Here is a 22,247-nt window from a genome sequence, read left to right as displayed (position 1 = left end):
CACTTACCCTTGAGGAAACAGGTAAAAGGGCAAGTGGAGGGAAATACCACGATAATACAAGGGGTGTGTCTTTATGCTAATGATGTAAACAGAGAGGAGTTTGAGCTATACAGGACTTATAGGATCTTAAAAAGAGGTTTCTTTTTGTCTTGATAACAATTACAATGCCTCAGTAAACCAGTCATTCATCTTTGTGAGGTGTAGTATGTATACTAAAGAGCCCAGTGTTGTTGTTGGAGGGAGGCTTAGGGGCCTAAGCATGTAAAAATCCCAGGGGAAAATCCCCCCTTCCCAACTTTGATTTTTATTAAGGGAAGATTGCGTGTGAAAATCACAGGAGGGACTAAGACCACAATCTCATCAAATTCTAACAATGCGCCTAAAAGAGCTTTGATATGCTGGTCAAATGACTTTACTTTGAATTTGAGGGATTGGCAGGTCAGATATTGAAGCAATGTAAATTCAGGGAAAGCCACCTCTGACCATTCCAAAGAGAAGTTAATTTAGTAGGCTGTATTGCAGAGATGAATAATCACTTTATTGATTCTTTGTAAGTGACAGTGAGAAAGAAGCCTTTGTGAATTTGTCACAACTAATAAATGCATTTTTGCAGGACTTAGTGTTACCATCAATCTCTGACAGCAGAGGGACTGCATTAATTGCTACAGTTCCATAATTCTTCATTGCAGCTATTCATATCACATATTGTCACCCAATATGACACAAGTAGTAGGACCCTGATATAAAGAATATGTCATGTGAATCTCAAAGAACAAGCATTAGTTTTTATGCCAAATATTTCCATTGCACAGAAGATTTATGTGAAGATCTATATTTACTTCTTCACCATTTTGAACGGATTTCACGGATCATTTTTTGATTTTGAGTGCAGTTCAGCGTTCTGCTGGTCTTCTTGTCCACTTTGACACAGAAGATACAGCTGAAACTCTACAGGATATTGACTGAGGAACCATCAGAGGGGATACCAGGGTGGCAGGGCTTCTCTAAGGGCAAGCAGTCACTGTGACAGTTGGGGAAATATAGGGGGAGCTAATGAGAGAAGTGTTAAAATGTCACTAAAGACATTTAGTGTCATTTGATGGAGTGTAGTAGGTATTCATAGAAACACTATGACCAATAGAGGGCACCCTAATTTATAGGATCTGCTCTGACTCTTAAGAAAATGCCTCCATGCTCACGGGTGTACAGGTAAAAGTAGTGGTGTTCGATGGCATCCATTGCTGGGTCTTTTCAAACAAGAACAAAGCAGCAATGAAACACATATGGTGACAGAGGGAAAGTTTGTGTCATAAGTTAGTAATGTGGCTGAAATAATCGACATCTACAAATATCAGAAAGGTGGAGAATCAGAAATATCACTAAATAAGACAATCAGCCAAGTGAGGAATTAAAGCACATCACAAATAAAGGAGGCCGCTCAATCTATGAAGAATGACCAGCCATCGCTTGGAGCACCAGTGACTTGTTCATCTCTGACTGTCCATTTTAAAGGACACACACAGGTGATGTGCTGAGGCTGCTCTGAGACAACACTGAGAGGTGCTTGTGTTATCAGACATGGCGTCACTTGGCTATTTATCATCTTTAATGGCTTCTTTAAGAGGTGATTGTGAATTTTACTTTGTTAAAGAAAGCATCACTGACTGTGCTGTTGCTAATTGCTCTAAATGTTTATCATGTTGTGTTGTTTTAGTGAATGCTATTTTAACAGCTCCTGACTTCCAAAGTATTTTCATTGAAATATTAAGTTATATTGACCATATTTAGCCATTCTTATTTTATTGCTTTGTTTTTAATAGTATTCACTTCCGTTTGTCCACAATGACCCTGATTGGTGTCCACTTTATCGCTAGACTTCTCTTCTGACCAGGTTACAGTTTACAGATGTGCTGATTCTCAGCCCAACAATTAAATTTTTTTATTACATTTTCTCTTTGCTCAAGCAGATCATACTGAGTGTCATCTAAGGTCAGCCCAAAAGCCTCATGGTCACACCATGAACCTAACAATTACCACTAGGATGATGCTTAGGATTAATTAAACAAGCTTTAATTCAGTGTTACACAGTGTTATGCATTTGTAAAAGCCCCCATGACCGTGTAGTTAGGCTGTAACGGGTTGGATAACGGATGACTCAAGCAATTACTATAGGACTCCTACTGACACAGACCCTGGGATTATTGTGCCACTGTGATGAGGAACAGCTGATAGAGTGACACACCCATGTGACACATCACAACAGTGACATCACTTCCTCTAGGGTGGGGGAGGGACTTGGAAAGTGAATTCAGTACACAGTGGATTTAAGGACTTGAATGAAACTCCACTCAGTTTACAAACAATCAAATTAAACTCATGACGGTCTTATTACTCACTTGACATGTCTGCAGCAGAGGAGACCTGGCGCCAGTCTGCTGATGCATTCTGGGGTGAGATGAGTCTCCGATAGGTCAAGCTCCTCGAGTTCTCCACAGCAGCTGATGACAGAGCCCAGCACAGCACAGTCCAGAGGAGACAAAGTTGTCTTAATAAAGTTCATCTTTAAATCCTTCCCAATGGCGTCTTTAATTAATTTCATATTCTGAGTCTCATAGAGCCATTGACACACTCGTAGAGCCTCACTTTTGTCTTCTCCCCATAGCGCCTGTTCAGCTTTCCGCTTCACCCACTCCAGTACCTGCTTTGCTGTTTTCCTCTGCAACTCCCCCATAACTCCCCTCAGTGTTTTAAACACAGAATCTCTGGCAAGTCCTGCCAGGAATCGAGTGAAAATCTCAAACCGGCCATCTTTACACGAGTCTAACTTCACAAGCATGGCCTCCACACCCTCTGATGGACTGAGGTAGAAGGAGCAGGCAGCCATGAACTCCTGTATGGTGAGGTGGAAGAATGTGTATGTCGTGTGATCCAGAGTGCTTTCTCCCTGTAAAATTTCCTTGAGAAACCCTGAGAGAAACTGAGAAGATAAGACTGACTGTAGACCAAAGGTGGACATTTCAAACTTGTCATAGAACACAAGAGTCTTGTTGGCCACCCCATAATAAGCCATCCTTCCTAGTCTGATTAGAATCCCCTGCTGGTCTTCAGCTTCTCGCTTGTGATAGGTTAAGATATTGTGAAGAAACATCATAAAGAGCTCAGTGACAGTTTTAGGGGCAGCTCCACGCTCTTCTTCGGGTGTCATAAAGTGGTTTTTCAGCACAGAGCAAATAATCAGGCAGTACGAGGGGTTAAAGCACATGGTGTATAGCATGTCATTCTCCTCAACATAGTGAAAAGCCTCAGAGCCCAAATCAGTGTCACTAAAGAAATTCTTAAAATACATCAGTCTTTGTTCAGGGAAGAAACCCAGGATCTCTGCAAATCGATCAACTCTCTCCATCTCCAGGGACTCCAAGGCTGTTGGTCTGCTTGTGATCAGGACTGAGCAGCCCTTCAGTAATGTCCTTTTGACCAGGCTAGTGACCAGGATGTGGACAGGAAAGTAGTCATTTGGCTTTGAGCAAAGCCGTTCTTGTGTGAAGTCCAGTTTGTGTTTGTATTCATCAAGACCATCAAATATAAAGAGGAGAGATTCAGGTTTCTGCATGATTTCTGTTAGTTTTGGATCATTGAGATATTTATAGTGCCTTACAATCAGCCTGGTCAGAGGCATCTGTGGCTCTGTCTCCGTGTCTAGTAGGTTGAGCTCCCTGAATTTAAATAGGAACACAAATGCAAACCTCTGGTACTGAGTGCCTCTGGCCCAGTCAAACATGATCTTCTGGACCATGGTGGTCTTCCCAATTCCAGCCACTCCACTGACCACTACAATGTGTGGGGCAGTCTCACTTCCTGGACTCCTCCTTAAAAGCTGTTCAGTCCAGATTCGCTCGCATTTCTCTTTTGTCCGTTCCTGCACTAGCTCTGCATGAGTCTTCCCCATGTCCAAAAGTTCATGGCAAGTCTCACAGTAGGTCCTTTTGTACTGACCAATGACCATTAGCTCTGTGTATCGAGTCTCAAAGCCGACATCCCAGTTGTTTGGATCACCAAGAGAAACCCGATCCTCCAGAATTCTTGTGGATTTATACACACCATCTCTGTGTGTACTATGGAGGCCTGAAAGTCAAAATGAGAAAAAGTGAGGAAACTGAAGAGTAGAAGAATGGACAAGCTAACGACTAGAAACAGGAGACCAGTGAGTTACCTTTAATACGAGTATGAATGGGAAAAGGCTGGTGGCTGGCCTGAATGACCTTTAAGAGGTTTGGTCCTGTAGAGACAGCAAGAGACAATCACAACATTTGATGGGGTGGGCCTGAAGAAGGGGTCCGAGTTGCCTTAAAGGCTTGCATATCGTCATCTGTTTGCTTTTACTTTTTGCCTGACTTCTCACTACACACAAATGTAAGTAATTATATTATGAGGCATCTGCAAAAAAAAAAAACAACATAAAAAACTAAAAGACTGCTGCTAATGTGGACTTTGGTTTGAGTACACCAGTAATGTGTGTCAAAGTTGTAAGGCCTGTAATTGTCCAAGAAAGAAGGCCTGAGAGGTGACTGACTAACAGCATTAGGCACAGCAGACATATTGTGTTTCTATTGTGTTGAAGAAAGCACAAGGTGAAATATTACAGAAAACAGGAGCTGTCCACTGAGGCCACACAGGAATGGTAAGCTTCGTGTGAAGTTGATGGTGAAACATCTGAAAAAAAGACAAGATGGATGTAAACCAGAGGGGGAAATAAATCTGCTAATCCCAGAATGAATTAGGAAAGTGAAAATGAAGACAACACTAATGTTTACACACATGTACTGAAGGGAGTTCTAAGATCAAATATGGCAGAAACAAAGGAATCTGTAACTTTTAGATAAAAGATACAGATATTGCTGAATGTTTAGATATGTTGTCAGCTTGTGAAGTGCAGAAGGAGTCAAACCGGTGATGATGATGATAGGTGGCACAATTTGTACAGCAGTATGGTGCAACCACTTACCACTTTACAGACTTAACAGATTTTAAATAATCCAGAGTGTATTCTGTTCATTGTTCTCTCTCTGCTCCACTTGCTGCATCACATTTTAGGCTACTAGTGTCTTGAACAGTTCTATGTATGTATGTATGTATGCTGCAAGATTGAATAGTGAAAATGCAGCTGCTAAAATCTTAACTAGGAAAAGTAAATGTGAGCACATCTCTCAAGTTTTGATGTCACTACATTGGTTACCTGTGCCATTTAGAATGGACTTTAAAATACTACTTATAGTTCACAAAGCCTTAAATGATCTCCATCTTATATTTTAGAATACCTTTCACCTTAGGCCGGAGTTATACTTCACGCGACGCATGCTGCAGCGGATGCTCCTGCTACGCAAGCGCTGTAGTGTTTATACTTGCGCGCGTACTTTACGTAAATCTGGAGGAATCCACCAGGTGGCAGTGCGAGATATTATCGCGGTGAGAACATGTTTGGCTTCTCTGTGTTGTGAATTGCCTAAAACACCTATTAAATTCCGATAACACCTTACCGCAATATCTCTGAAAAGGATGTTTATTGATTAAATCCATAAATCCAGGGATGTATGTGTCCATTCCAGGAAGCATTGGGCACGAGTGAGAAACAGTCCCTTGACGAGGCCTCAGCTCATCACAAGGTGAATACAAGCACACACATACACTAGCATCATTTTAGCGGCACCAAATCTGCATATCTTTGGAAGGAAACCGGAGCACAGTGTGGAATACAAGCAGGAAATACCAGCAACATAACTCCCTGCGAGACAGCAGTGCTATCACTCCGCCACCGTAACACCCTCATGTGTGTAATTATTAACAGTATTCATTATTTAAACGAAATTATATGTAAAATGTAACATACACATTTTAATGCATTTCATCATGAAAGTGATATCAGGAATAAATCTAAATATTCTAAATGGGCAGAGAGTTGGTATGAAAGCCATTGTCAACAGCCTCGCCAAACTCTGCCCATGTATGACCCTTCACTTTACTGTCTACTTCTGCTGGTTCAGCATGGGTTTCATCCACTGTCCTGCTGGAACAAAATAACTACTTTGTGACTACAGACACTTAAAAATTATTGTAGCCTGCTTTATGTTGCATGTTTCACTCATGCGACCAATGATAGAAGAAACAAAGAATGTATTGCATTTATATAGTGCTTTTCAGAATACTCCAAGAGCTTTACATGGAATGGAGTATTCACCTGGATGATGTGACGGCAGCCATTTTGTGTCAATATAGTCACAACACATTAGCTAATAGGTGATAAAGGGTGTGAAAGATAGCAAGCCATATTTGGACAGGGAATGATTAGGGGGCCAGAATGACCAATCCCTGATAGGCAATTTAGAGAGCACATCGGGTAACACCAATGCTATTTACAAAAGATGCCCAGGGATCTTTAATGCCTTCAAACAGCTAGAATCAGCGATTTTAGGTCTAATCCAAAGGATGGCGACAATTTACAGCACAGTGTCCCTGTCACTGTAATGGGGCATTGGGATCCGCACACAGACCACAGGGCAAGTGACCCCTGCTGGCCCCAACAACATCTCTTCCAGTAACAACATAATCATTTACTAGATGGTCTACCAGCCAAGTGCTGGACAGACCTGAACAAGCTTAGCTTCATGTGGATAAGTGAACTGCATTTGAACTCTGCAGCTTTACTGTTCCTTGTCACCACTGCTTTTTGCAATCGGCATAGAGCTACTGGCAGTTTACTGTCGAAATGCTTATGAGATAAAGGGATAATCAGAGAAGGACTTGAACAGAAAAGCTCCTATTTAAGTGATTTCTTGATTGAAACAGGTGTGGCAGTAATCAGGCCTGGGGGTGGCTACAGAAATTGAACTCAGGTGTGATACACCACAGTTAGGTTATTTTTAACAAGGGGCAATTACTTTTTACACAGGGCCATGTAGGTTTGGATTTTTTCTCCCTAAATAATAAAAACCATCATTTAAAAACTGCATTTTGTGTTTACTTGTGTTATATTTGACTAATGGTTAAATGTGTTTGATGATCAGAAACATTTTGTGTGACAAACATGCAAAAGAATAAGAAATCAGGAAAGGGGCAAATAGTTTTTCACACCACTGTACATCAGATCCACAAAATACTATGCCTGCAGTCCTTACAGCACTAACAGAATTTCAAAAGATTTCTGGTCTCAGAATTCATTTGAATAAAAGTGTATTCTATCCAGTGACCTCTCTAGCACACAATATTAGATTGGACACCTTCCCTTTTATCATTACCTTGGGGTATACATCACAAACAAAGCTCTTTATCAAAAAAATGTTTTTATCTGCATGGAAAGAATTAAACAAAACTTGCATAGATGGTCTACCCTTCATCTCATTTTAGCCGGAAGAATTACATTGTCAAGATGAATATCCTTCCTAAGCTTCTTTTTCTATTTCAAAACATTCTAATATGCACCAATAAATCTAAGGCAGAAGGTGGCATGGCTGTACCTAACTTCTAATTTTATTACTGGGCGGCAAACTATAAAAACCTGGATATTGGCACAAATAAATGAAGACACAGGCTTGGTCTGCAATAGAAATAAAATTCTGTAGTACTTCTTTATATTCCTCGCTTTGTACCCCAGTAAGTAGAAGTCAGCGCCAATTTACTAAGAACCCAATTGGGCTTCACTCACTCAGAATATGGAACCAATGCAGGAAGCATTTTAAGATAAGGAAGCTTTTATCTGTGACACCTCTGCAGAACCACCATCTTTTTCCACCCTCTCGAACGTATGCAGTTTTTAACGCCTGGAAAACATTCGGGATTAAATCACTTAGATATCTGTACATAACGTTTTCGCATCCTATGAACAATTACACTCCAAATTTAACTTTCAAGCAACACATTTCTTTCACTACCTTCGAATTAGAAACTTTGCTAAAAAAAACTTGTCCAATTTTCCTCACCTCCTACTTCTATTCCTTAAGAAATACCGATCAGTCTTGAGGACTCGGACAACATTTCCATAATATATAAAAGCATTTCAAAGTCCCTCCCTTTCAAAGATCCAAGAGTACAGTGGGAAAAGGATCTCTCACTCAACATCTCGGAAAAGGAATGGAAGGCAGCAATGCATACAATTCATTTGAGCTCCATATGCGCAAAGCATACAAATATTCAATTTAAAATTATATATCGAGCACATATGTCTTGTTTAAAATTGTCCAAAATGTTTCCTGGGCGACATATAACCTGCAATTAAGATTGCAATCAAGTTCCAGCCTCATTGGGCCATATGTTTAGGGTCTGCACCAATTAACATCATTCTGGACCAAAATCTTTAAATGCCTTACAAACAGCCTCGGTGTCACAATCCCTCCTAATCCACTAACAGCTGTGTTTGGTGAGCTCACAGAGGGCCTTAAAGTGGACAAGGACAAAAACTGCAATTGCCTTTACTTCACTATTGGCACGTAATAGACTTATCTTGCTGAAATGGATAAATGCTAACTCACCTCTTTTAGTCAGTGGGCAACTGATGTTATATATTATCTAAAATTGGAAAAAATCAAATTCTCACTTAGAGGATCTGTACAAAACCTTTTCAAAACTTGGCAGGATCTAATGAATAACATTTTAGAATAAGCGTTTAAATTGAAGAAGTTAATTCTCTCCCTTTTTTATTCTACTTATTTTGATTCATTCATTTATTTACATATTTTTTCTATTATTAAAGTTTTGGACATTGTGACACCATCAGAAGGAGCCTATTCGTCACAGCAACAACTACTCCCCGGACAACCATCAGAGCAACCAGACCAATAAAAGGTGTACCCATCTACAGAAATCTTGCTGTCCAAGGTCTGCTCACCTCAGAGAGTGCCGCCACCGAAATGCAGAGTTTACAAAGCTTCTCAGACAGCAGAGGAAGATGATGATCATCATGACAGCAGAGGAAGACGATACCCGCACCTATCCCAATGTGCTGCCGTGTACAGGGCAACACCTCAGCACCACACCAGTTCCAATCCCCAACAGGCTTTCCCCACATCCTCTTCATAATGCGAGGAGTCTTCCTATGGGTGGCTGCAGTACAGCAACAACTGTGGAGAGCAGAAAGGAGTCCTGTCTGTCGTTTCAGAGCAGCATTAATATATATATATTTTAATAATCCTAATAGTGCCAATCCTGGCACTAACCCCAAGTTTTCCTGCAAGTTGTAGAACTGTTCACAGGGGAGATACAGTTGACCATTATATCAAGAACAGGATTAAATGGGTTAAAAGAAAAATAAGCAAGTCTGAAAATTTCATGTTACGTGTGAGAAATGAGGTGCAGAGATTTTTGTCTGAAATATAGAAATATTTAATGTTGGTACTATTTAAAAATTGTCAAAGCAATTGCTGAAAATACATTGTGCACATAAAACCAGAAATACCTTTGGTATAAATTAATATATCTCTAAAATGATTTGGTGAAAATATTACAAAGGATTTTGATTATACATATTTGGCATAATTAAAACGCCAACATATTTGTTTAGAAAACTGCTTAAAAGATATGTCAATACTTCCCTTGAAAGTCTGATCAGGTTTTAAGGGAAAAAATAAGAGATTAATTCCCTCAAGAACAAAAATGCTACAGGTTGTGGATTGTGTGCGAGTGTGTCAGATTGGTGCTTTTATAAAGGAATAGTTGTTCGTGTTCACTTTATGTAAATTAATTTTGGGTAAATATTTTGGAATAAGATACTAACATTATTAAATACATTTATAAACAGAAAGTTGTTGGGTAATTAGACAAAAAGTTTAAAATGTCTATAAAGATTTAGTGAGGATGGTAGTACAATGGTGCAGTGAATAGCACTGCTGTCTTGAAAGAAGAAAATGGTGGGTTAATGTGTTAAGTTTGAATATTTTCTGTGTAGAGTTTGTATGTTCTCCATGTGGGTCACCACCTGGTGCTGGATTTGCTCTGGCATGTTTGGCATGCTTGTGTGCTCTTAACTTCTAGTGGACAGGCATACTGTTCACACTGTGTTCAATGCCGAGATATGCTGTAGCATTAAGGGTAATGGATAAATAAAACATGTTTAACAAAATACTTTTTGAAATAATTTAAAGGACTTTATGCAGGTAGAGATACAAAACACATTCTATGAATTACCCATTAATCTCTGACATAGATACTGTAGATAGTTCACTCTTATAAATGATTTTAAAACCTGATACTAATATCTACAGAATTGTAAACATACCTGAACAATATTCTTTAGATTGGAAAAGTAAGAAGGGAATATGGAGCATAACTGTTTTAGCTTATTTGATCTCTTTTCTAAAACTAATTAGTGAAAGTCAAGCAAAATGACACCTTTTATTGGCTAACTAAAACGATTACAATATCGCCATCCATCTCAAATGTGTCCCGGTCGTATCTAGCAGTAATCTATAAATTTATCTGTGTGTTAAGTATCAGTATTATGTTCGAGTTTTCCAGTTTGACACTTCATAATAAGTCTTTCATTCCATCTGCACTTGTTATCAATGTTGTATCGCCGGCTTTATCTAAGACTGTTGATAATTCGTCCAGCAATTTTGATTCCTTCTTTTTCTTGAAGTCCAGCCTTCCTAAAAAATGGCTTCTGTGTATAAATTGAAGCGAAATGGTGACAGGATGTAGCTTTGTCTGACACCTCACTCTACTCTAAACCATGCCGTGTCACCATGTTCCATTTGGACTGTTGATTTTTAATTGATGTAAAGGTCCCTAATGAAGCTGATCAGATGGTTTGGCACACCCATATCCTTCATGGTAATCCAAGGTTTGTTGATCAACATAGTCAAAGATTTTGCTTGGCTCTAATCTTTGATGTCAAAAGTTCATGATCAGTTCCACAGTCAGCTCCTGGCCTTGTTTTCATGATAATAATAGACTGCTTCCATCTTTGGCAAACACATACTGTAGTCAACTTCAGTACGTGAGCAATTTGCCATGTTTAGACCTGGCAGATTTAATTGCATATTCTGTTCATGCCAATTCCTTGTGTCACACGATCTGTTCACACATAACCTGTACAGGGCTGGAGTGGTATAATGGATCAGTTATTTAAACTAACTTTGATAGCTACAAGCATTCCTTTAAATAACATCTGCATTTTAAAATTCAAAATTATTCTTTACAAAACGTGTGGAGTTTGCCAAGTGTTATAAGATAGAGTCTAAAACATGATGAGAAAGGTGTGAGGCCTCCAAAATAACTTACTAAAGCAGGCCACTAGGCAGCCCCGATAACTCACCTAGTCCAATGTACTCCAAACTATACCTTTAGCCTAGCTAAAAAATGGAGTAACAACAACTGTTCTCAAATAAACAATGTTTAAAAATGCCTCATTATTCAAAGAATCTTGTATATAAATGTATATATGTGGAAGTGTGTGTGTGTCAGTCCAGACTGGAAGTGAGAAACGGACAACTTGCTTAGCCGCTAATAACACAAGCGAAACCAGCACGTCAGCAAAATGAAACCTCCGAAGAAACAGACACTCACTTAGCCACTAACATCAGCAAACCGGTATCCTTTTTACTTTTCCTCCCACCGCAAATGCACAAACGATGCAAGCACATTGGCAAAACAAATCCTCCTAGGAGAGAGATGCCCAGATTAGCTCCTTTCAATTACCTGACATCTCTACATTTCAGTTCATTTTCTGACGATTTCAATATTTTAGTCAACGATTTCGATAGTCTGTTCCATCTAATCCCATTTACTGATGTTTTTCAGACACTTTTCCCAGACCTCACTTAACCCCAGTCTTTTCTTTGGGGTCTCTTTTCAGTGACTTCAGGACTTTGCAGGGGCAATCTAGCTGTCGTGGTCTTCTAGGTTCTTGCAGCCATCCTGCCAAGAAGCTGAAAATCAAAATGGACAGTGCGCCACAGTCTTGTCATTTAGAGTTAGATTCTGCTGTGTTTTTTATGTCATTTTCCAGCGGTATTGATTCCTCAACAGTCCATATCTTGATCTGGTCCACATTTAGACTAGCCTCATCAAGGAAACCTTAAAGCACATCTATGGCCGAATATCTGATGGACATTCTGACTTCATATATACAGTTTTCTGCCTGCAGATGGCCAGGAATCCTGCTGTTAATGCCAACTGTGACAAAAAGGGGCTCCACTGATATAACTGACCAAAACTGTTCAGGGTTTAAATAAAGTCACCTTATTTGTACCTTATAAATAGACACGGTCACAGATTGCACAACCAAAGACATTCAGTTTCTTTCCTCTCCATCCACTCCTCCCATTAAACTTCATCCTCTGCCTCCCAAATCTGTGGTATGGTGGCTCCTTTTATGTCACACCAGGGTGTACTTCTGAAGCCATGACATAGAATGACAGAAGCTCCCCAAAGTAGGGAGAACCTCTCTTGGCAGAACCTTCTGGCCACCCCCAGGAACACTGAAATGGTTGTTCGTACCATGGAACCCTGTGGGTGTCCAAACTGGGACAATACCAGTGTGGCACTACCACCTCTTGCACTGGGGAATACTGTCACAGTCAGTTATGTGATTGCTCCAACTAGGACAGGACCCACTAGCTATCTCTGGTCAGGTTGCATCTCCAATGTGGTCCATCCTTTATGAACACCCGGCCAGGTAAGGTGTTCCATTCAGGAACTTATGAGGAAGAACCACCTGCAGCTCAAAATTAGCAAGAGTCCATGCTTAAAGTGAGCACCGAGTCTGGACGTCTATGTTAAAAATGGAAGCACCTATTTAAAGTTTCAACGCAGAGAACTGGAACCTCTTCAAGAATCTTTAACGCAAGTCCCCAGACAACCCCACCCTCCCCAAATCGATCAATTCTCACTGTCTAAAGATGATAGTCTATGTTTTTCCAGCCCCTGTTATTAGAATGTTGATTTATCTCTGCATTTAAATGTCTGTCTCTTATCGAATTTACAAGAGCACCACCAGTAATTTAATTTTACTTCAAGCACTGACAAGACTAAAGTGTTGGAATACTGAGAGTGGTGCAGAGCTACGAGTACCTTGGGGTTCACATAAACATCAAAATGCACTGGGCCTGTACAAGAAGGGCCAGGGAAGACTGGACTTCCTGAGGCGACTCGGGTCTTTTGATGTGTGCCGCAAGCTGCTGGAAATGTTCTTCCAATTCATAGTAACCGGTTTGTTCTTCTATACTGCAATCTCTCGGAGAAGCAACTTGAGCTCAAAGAAGCACACTGCATAAACAAACCTATCAAGAACATATTGGAAGCTGTATCTCAAATCAATTTTACCCATTGAAATTAATTGAAATGTGATTAATTTGTGCCAGCCCCCAAAACCACCCCAATTTTTGTTAAAGGTTTTCAACATAAGAAAAATGTATTTATAAAGAATAAATATTGTATACAAACAAAATAAAACCTAATACATAAAATAGAATCTAAAGAAATAAACAGATGTTGGAGGAGCCAATTAGCATATTGTAATGTTTTTTCTTTCACTTCACTTTTCTTAACTTAATTTTCTTCTTCACTAGTTTTTTTTTTTTTTGCCATGCTTTCGTCACTTTCATTCTCATGGCGTTTCAATAGAAACCTGTCCAAGGAGCTTTGTTTAGTCCTCCCCTTTAGAATGTTTCTGAAATGAGCTAGGCAAGTGTCATTCAATAGCGCAGCTGCACGACCAGTTGCAACTTTTTCAGGGTGTTTCTTTTTAATAAATCTAGTGTTAAGCAAGTGTCATGAAATGGCGCCGTTGCATGACCAGTTGTAACTTTTTCAGGGTGTTTCTTTAAAGTTCTAAACTTTTTCCCAAATTGCCAACACCTCCATTATCTCAATTGAAGAGATAACCTCCTCCGCCTCTGGCTCCTCCGCGATGCCGATCTCCTGCAGAACCTCCATATGTTGCTGCAGTTTGTAGTTCCGTCAACTCCTCCGTCGTCAGTTCCTCAGAATGTGTGGCGACAAGCTCTTTGATGGCTTGTACTTCAACTTTTGGCTCGTAACTGAAGGCAAAAAAATCGACTTAGAGACGGCTTGTATCACAAAAAACTCGTACGTTGGGGCACTCGTATCTCAAGGTACCACTGTACTTGGATTGTGGAATTATTTGAACGGTGACCAAGGATGTTACCACAAGAGCCAACCAAAAGCCCTGGATGACGTGTGAAGTGCACAAGCTGCTCAAGATCAGAAATGCAGCCTTCAGATATGGAGACAAGGCCACCCTCAGGGTGACCAGAGCCAACTTGTCTCACGCTATAAGGAGAGCTAAGTGGGCATACGCGCAGAGGATTAACAAACAATTCAGCAGCACCAGAGACACATGTCGTATGTGGCAGGGCGTTCAGACAATTACAAACTACAAACCCAACACACACTGCAGCGATGGTGATGCCTCCCTTCTGAATGAGCTGAACAACTTCTTTGCACGGTTTGAGGCGCAGAACAAAGACCCTGTGAGAAAAGCAACACCTCCCTCCACTGACCAGGTACTCTGCCTCTCCATTACTGATGTGAAGAGGACTCTATCCAGAGTCAATCCACACAAGGCTGCAGGACCTGACAACATACCTGGTCGTGTGCTCAAAGAATGTGCCGGTCAACTGGCTGGTGTCCTCACAGACATCTTCAACACATCTCTGAGCCAGTCATCAGACCCAGCATGCTTCAAGTCAACCACCATCATACCAGTCCCGAAGAAGTCATTAGTGATATGCTTGAATGACTACTGACCAGTTGCACTCACGCCAATCATAATAAAGTGCTTCAAAAGGTTAGTCATGTCACACATAAGGACTAATCTCCCTGCCTGCCTTGACCCTCTTCAGTTTGCATACCGCCCAAACAGGTCAACTGAGGATGCCGTATGTTCTGCCCTTCACCTCTCCCTGACAGATCTGGATAAAGACACATATGTCAGGATGTTATTCATAGACTTTAGCTCTGCCTTCAACACAATCATCCCTCAAAAGCTGGTTGTAAAACTGAGCAGGTTGGGCCTGAACACCACCCTCTGCAATTGGATCCTGGACTTCTTGACAGAGAGGCCCCAGTTAGTTCGAATGGGCTGCAACACTTCCAGCAACACCACACTGAGCACCGGAGCGCCTCAGGGCTGCATGCTTAGTCCACTGCTCTTCACCCTGCTGACTCACGACTGCACAACCATGCACAACACCAACCACATCATCACGTTTGCGGATGATACAAGGGTCTCTCTGAGCATTTTATTTTATTTATTATGTATTACTTCTCCTCTTTAACACTAGAATTACCAGAGCCTACGAAAAAACTTGTAGATCTGGCCTATCTTAAATCCGTTCGAACCTCTCCATCAGCGTCTTTTGTCCTGTAAATGTGCCATGACGAGCAGCAAGCAGCCTGCTATTCCATCCTCCCACAGCTGCAGAACGTGCACAAACTTCTCCCAGCTCATGCCTTGATTATCTGGTGCTGGAATTTTACAGTGGAAATAATAGATTGTTATTTAGAACACATGCATTTCATGTGTGTTCAGTTTCTAAAATAATCTGTGTAAACACATTGTTATAACAAACTTTTCATATTTTAGTAGTAAATGGCAAAATGTTAGCATAAACTATATAATGTGTAAAGCCTGAAGTCCAAAGATCAAATAAATACTTTCATAAAAAGATCAAGGATAAGACAACAGCTTCCATGGTGTAGTGGTAAGATTTGCTGACTTGTAATCAAGAGTCCCAGTTTCGATCCCGATTGACTCCTATGTTTGCCGTTTTCAGTAGTGAGCTGCTCTTATTGTTAATATTATACAGTATACACATACATTTGGTTTGCATCTGTAACAGATGGCGTGCATTTGTAGGACTTGTGAAAGTTACCTTTTTCTCGCTTTTATTCTCTCAGTCACGATTACGATACATACTACCGCGCCCCATTGGGATCTAACACTGTTAGTTTTTCTTTGAAACTAGGAGTAAGTGTAGATGCGAGTAGTGTTTCGAGGCAATGGAACTGGACATTCTCTGATCTGGAGGGATAAAAGCTGACACACAAACAGTGGTGAATCTACCTTCCTTCTTCGTATCTTTTTCATATGATTTTTTTTATTCAGGTTTACTGAGTGTTTCTGCTCACGCTGAATTAAGTATGCACCTTATGGTCTATGATATCAAAAAAAACAAAAAAAAACACCAGAGACATTGGTTTATATGATTTTTGGAATTATTCATTCAGAGAGGTCAGTTCAGCGCTATATGTAATCATCAGATTCAAATGTTAACAGTTCACGGTAGTATGTATTGTGATCGTGACTGAGAGAATACAAGTGAAGAAAAAAAAAAAAGGTAACTTTCACAAGTCCTACAAATGTACACCGTCTGTTACGGATGCAAACCAAATGTATGTGTGTACTGTATAATATTAACAATAAGAGCAGCTCACTACTGAAAACAGCAAACATAGGAGGCTGTCAGGATCGAACGGGACTCTTGATTGCAAGTCAGCAAATCTTACCGCTCACGGAAGCTGTTGTCTTACCCTTGAACCTTTTGTGAAAGTGTTTATTTGATCTTTGGACTTCAGGCTTCACACATTATATAGTTTATACCAACATTTGGTCATTTACTGTTTTTTGTCATTTACATCAATGTCCTGCTCCACTGTCAGATTGAGGAGATCTTTCCTCCCCCACACTATGCGACTCTTCAATTCCACCCAGGGGGGTAAACATTAACGTTATTCAAAATTATTGTCCGTTTTACCTGAATTTTTATCACTCATTAATTTAGTATTTTTTTATCAGTATGCTGCTGCTGGAGTATGTGAATTTCCCCTTGGGATTAATATCTAATAAGTATTTACTATTAAAATATGAAAAACATTTCTGTTTTAACAATGTGTTTACACAGATTATTGTAGAAATGGAACATACATGAAATGCATTTGTTCTAAATAACAATCTATTATTTCCACTCTAAAACTCCAGCACTTCACTCCCAGATAATCAATCAAGGCATGGGCTGGGAGAAGTTTGTGCATGTTCTGCGGCTGTGGGGGGATGGAATAGCAGGCTGCATGCTGCTTGTCTTTATCAGCACATTTACAGGACAAAAGATGCTGACGGAGAGGTGTGAATGACCTTAAGGTGGGCCGATCTACAAGTTTTTTCGTAGGCTCTGGTAATTCTAGTGTTAAACTAAATGGATACAGTATTAATTTAACAAACATGAATAATTAATTCCACCAGTCAATGTCCACACTAACTCCTCTACGTCAGCACTCACTGATCAGCTGATATGAGGACCACTTGAGCCCACACATACACTTCAATGTCATATGAACTTTTCTGTATAGCAGATCAAGAGAAAACATACCCTCTGACAAGAAAAAAAGCTGTAAAAATTGGAACTCAAAATCCAAATTCTAGTAGCAAATGTGAAGTCACAAAGAGCAAATCACAAAAACAAGTTTCCAATATAGTGAGTGATACAAGAAAGGAGTCCATCCACAAAAAATCATAAATAAATAAGTTTTTATGAGGTGTGGCAGTTTTTATGAGGTGTGGCTTTTAAACAGTTTTGGAATTTTTTTTTCAGGTTTCTCTCACCAGACAGATCAGCAATTTCTTTATCAGTTCTTCTCTTCCTGGTGAAAAGTTTAACAAATTTCTTACTGAAGTCTTCAAAACTCATTTTTAGATTTTCTGAGTTGGATGACAGGTTGTCTTCTTCTCACTAAACTTAACATGACCTCTCAGGAGGCAGAGTCTGTGGAAACAACAGAGAGCACTTTAAACAGACAACCATAAAGAAATAGTTAAATAAATAAATAAAAATCAAGTCCACATTCATTTGGGCACAATCCACTTAAAGGTCCTGTTCTTCCTGTAAGAGCCCAGAAACCAGACGACTTCTGGACACTTAAAAACAGTCTCTGTAACATAACTCTAGCAATCAATGTGAACCTCTGAGTGGTTTAACCTCCACTGGACCAAAGCCCCAAAACTAGATCTTGAGACGAGGCACCTTTGGGACATGTGAATTCAATGACTAAGTCCTCTGTTGATAGATAACCTTAAGGGTGCTCAAAATGTATGTTGTATATATGGTGTTGTATACTTGGTAACATGCAGGCATGGAGTAATGATTGTCTTTAAATAAAATGACAATCATAACTCAGCTATTAAGTAATGCATTCTTAAAGACAGATTTGTAAGTAACTAAGAGTTGTCAACATCATTAAGTGTTCAGCAGCCAACCAATATAGCCCAGCTAATTAAAGTACAAAGTGCTTGTGACATTTGGCTCAGGTCAAAAATCTGCTAGTAGCATTTAAATTGTGTTGTGATCAGCTGGTACTTTATACAATGATACTACTGAAACATGAGCTGAAATAATCACTAAGGGTGGACTCAGCAAGAGTCTTGACAATAGATAGTGCTTGATGTAGTGGATGTAAGCATACAAGATATGAATCCTACATTCTTGGCACTGCCTGTGCGACGTTTGTACCTTCTAACCATGTCGCTTTCTAGATGGTCTTTAATTGGAACTTTGTTATTACGACAGAGTGTGTGTGTTATATCCTGACATTCTATCCAGTTCAGCTCCTGAAATGGAAAAGGTGTGAAAGCTCCAAAACGCAGGACACAATCCTAACTTGACTGCCCTTAAGGGATACACTTCACGGATGTCTGGGGTCTAGTTTATTGGATGGCTTCACTCCACACAGGGCCACATCTTGGATATCCAAAAATTATGCTTGGATTTCAAATGTGCGAAAAAAATCAGGTGGTTTCAAAAATATTCAAAATGACCCAAAAAGGGAGAGGAATTACCATCAACCCCTTAGTGGTGTAATAAAAAGAAACTAAATCTTTATAAGAAAAATGTTAACAAAATGAAGAAAAATAAATTAAAAAGACAAATCACAGTAACTAGGTCCCAATACAATAATGCAATAAATGGCATCCAAAACCAGGACAATATTCAAGAAAATCATGAAAATTGAAAGAAGGGCAATACTAACTAATCCCAACTGCCCCGAAGTGCATTTAAATGAATCAAAAGGAACTTGCTTTACCAACCTGCCTTTATAAGATGGGGGCAGATCCTTATTAGTGAGGTAATAGTGGTGGGTCAAAACACAAAGAACATGACAGAACAAGATTACCCACATAGAAATCAAATAATAGATCAATTAAAACAACAACAAAAATAGATTATTAGACAAATAAAAATACATATACACAGATATTTTATAATTTAAAAAATTAAGACAAAAAAGAAATTTAACATAAGCCAGGAAAGGAACAGTGGCCTAAACATAAATGGTCATCCACTTTATGTGAGCAATACATTAAAAACCTGCCAGACAGTGAGAAGTGGGATGGCAGGAGTTTGCCCCTTAAATTTTTAATTAATTTAAGGCTTTAATTCCCACACACGGTTTGCGAGTAACTTGGTTTACGAGTGTTTTGCAAGACAAGCTAAATTTTTTAATAAATTTTGACTTGATAAACGAGCGATGTCTTGCAATACAAGTAGTATGGATACACTTTGTCTGCTGAACGTCATGTAATCACAACTAAGCTGATAGTTCTTCTCACTCGCTCACGTCCGTCCGTCTCACCCAACCCCCCCGCCTTTCTCATGCGTCCGTCTCTCTCTGGCAATCGTCTCCTATTCTCCGTCTGAGTCTGTGTGCCTCACTCATATAGTCAACATCTGTACGAGCATATACTGTTTACTACAGCATTGTGACTGTGTGTGTGCGTCCCCATCTTGCCCCAAAACACAAAGCTGAGTCTCAGTACTTTAACACCACCAGCTTTATTCAGCTTGAAACAGCAACAGCGCGGTTATTTATTGTAGCGGGATCTTTATAATGTTCCTTGTATCACCCATCGACGGCAGGCGCTTATAGCATGTCCGTGATCTATTTTGGATACGCTTATACGGCGAACTGGTACAGCGCTGGGAGACTGCGATTGCTTTGGGACACTTCTATAATCATTTTTATATGAATAAATTTTGGGTTGTGGAACGAATCATCTGAGTTTCCATTATTTCTTATGGGGAAATTCACTTTGATATACGAGTGCTTTGGACTGCGAGCACATTTCCAGAACGAATTATGCTCGCAAACCGAGGTTCCACTGTATTTCAAATCATCAGTGTCAAAGGGTATTATATTTAATGAACACACAAATCTTTTTTAGTGATATTAGGAAAACAAATCTGGAGCTAACAATGAATTTCAAAACAGAACAAATTGAACTTTATCACTTGTAACACTTTCACTAAACCGTTCTCTGTTAATTTTATTAGTGATAATAAGACAAGTTTGTCATTCCCATGCAACACCCTAAGCCTTGGGTGCTATCAGTTTCCTGGACATCAATGGTCAAGTAAAGAAATGATGGGTAAAGGAGAGACAGACACAGGCAAATAAAAAGTGAAAACCACAGGAACCAGACAGACACTTTATTAATCCCAACGGGAAATTCACATAATCCAGCAGCAGTATATTGATACAAAAAAAATATTAAATTAAAGAGTAATAAAAATGCATGTCAAAGCAGACAATAAATAAAACTGGGGCAGTGTTATTGGTTAGTGTACAGATTAGGTTCCAGGAAGGGTTCTCTCTGTCACATGAAGTAAATGAATTAACAAAAATGTACAATCTAATTGGCTGTTGAACAGAGCTGGTGCGGAGGTTGGAGGCTATTTAATACTTAACACGTCCATGCTGATGTCATAAAATGGAAATATGTCCCTGCCCACAGTTTGAATGCATTGGGATTTTTGCCACATGTTGCTTACAGAATTTTTTCTAAATACTCTTAAGTTTTGAGGAGAAGCTGATGCAACAGGCCATCAAAGCTAAAGATTGCTGTAAAATATTTGAAGTGCATATGTTTATTACACAAGCAACCCACTCCTGAAATTTACATTTGTGCTTCCTTGTCAACCTTTGGTCAATATATCTGACACCCCCTTCTCCCTTTCTTCTCTTAAAGTCAGTAATAGCTGTCATAACTTCATCTATCAGCAGTGTCTCACTTCCTCTGCTAGGAGGAAATTGGCTATGAATGTGCTTTGGTAGCTGATCACACACTTGCTTTGCGGTCCCCAGAGCCTAACTGTGGAGCTCCAGAGCTCTGCTCTTTTGAGGAAGTTGTCACTCTGGTTTATACGTCAATTAAGATTATGGTTGGGGGAGTACTATCGCAATCATATGAAGCAATCAAACTGACAAAAATGTGGAATCTAACTGACTGTTGAACAGAGGTGCTGAACAGTGGTGGTGCAGAGGTCTGTAGCTAGAAACATCTAAAGCAGTGTTTCCCAACCTCGGTCCTGGGGACCCCCTTGTGGCTGCAGGTTTTTGTTACAACCAGATTCATAATCAGTGAAAACACCCAATAGCGCTGAGCTCATTTAATTAGCTACTATTTTCTTTTTCTTTTATTATACATTCAGAAAAGCACAGCCACATGATTTTCACATTTATAAGACATTTAGAAATATTTCTGCATTTGCTACATTTAAATGCTTAACTCACTTTTGCTGATGTCATTATATTTTGCCCTTTTTCTGTGCAGTTTTTCCCCTTTGATTTATCTTATTAATGACAATTAAAAATGAGCAAAGCAGACACACAGGCAAACACGGAATAATCAAAGGCTGCAACAACTGTAAATAATGGATTAATTAAACAATTAGAACACCTAGAAAAGTAGAATGAAAATCAAGAAGAAAATATTGTTAAAAAGAAAAAAATACATTATTCCCATATAACTGTTTGGTAAATTTTAATATTTTTTTTTGCCAAACTTAGTTTTCTAATTTCTATATTGTTCCCAAAACATATAACTTGGGAAATAACACATCACATACTGTAATTAGCCCAGGAGTCCATTTAAAAACAGAAGCTGGTTGGAACAGAAACCTGCAGCGACTGGGGGGCCACAGGACTGAGGTTGGGAAACACTGCTCTAAAGTATAAACAAACCATTTGATTATTTGGATTGGTTGCGAGGGCCATGGAGCTGAAATGGCATTAGATATGGAGGCACGTCCCTGTGTGCAACTGGCACGTGCTGGGTTTTCACCCCTCTCTGTGCAAAGGATGCAGCAATGAAGATGCAGCAATGAAGATGCAGCAATGAAGATGCAGCAATGAAGATGCAGCAGCAGCCAAGTTTATTCAAAGTGGTGCATTTCAAGGAGAAGCTGGTC

At 39.6% G+C, this 22,247-nt stretch overlaps 1 protein-coding gene across 1 annotated transcript in view; it reads right to left on the bottom strand.

Annotated features, from left to right (window-relative positions):
- The window catches only part of LOC120533389 (NACHT, LRR and PYD domains-containing protein 3-like), a 50,323-nt gene extending 45,917 nt beyond the window's left edge, over window positions 1-4,406 (bottom strand). The window contains exons 1-2 of the mRNA XM_039760238.1: window positions 4,211-4,406; window positions 2,397-4,122 (exon numbers count right to left, since the gene is read on the bottom strand). Of these exons, the coding sequence (XP_039616172.1) occupies window positions 2,397-4,003 (1,607 nt within the window). The 5' untranslated portion in view covers window positions 4,004-4,122; window positions 4,211-4,406. The remainder of the gene's footprint in view (window positions 1-2,396; window positions 4,123-4,210) is intronic.
- Between the last annotated feature and the right edge of the window lie 17,841 nt (window positions 4,407-22,247).

The sequence above is a fragment of the Polypterus senegalus genome, chromosome 8 (genome assembly GCF_016835505.1).
Source record: "Polypterus senegalus isolate Bchr_013 chromosome 8, ASM1683550v1, whole genome shotgun sequence".
NCBI lineage: Eukaryota > Metazoa > Chordata > Cladistia > Polypteriformes > Polypteridae > Polypterus > Polypterus senegalus.
The sequence above is the reverse complement of the archived record's forward strand: the minus strand, read 5'-3'. Positions and strand labels throughout refer to the sequence as shown.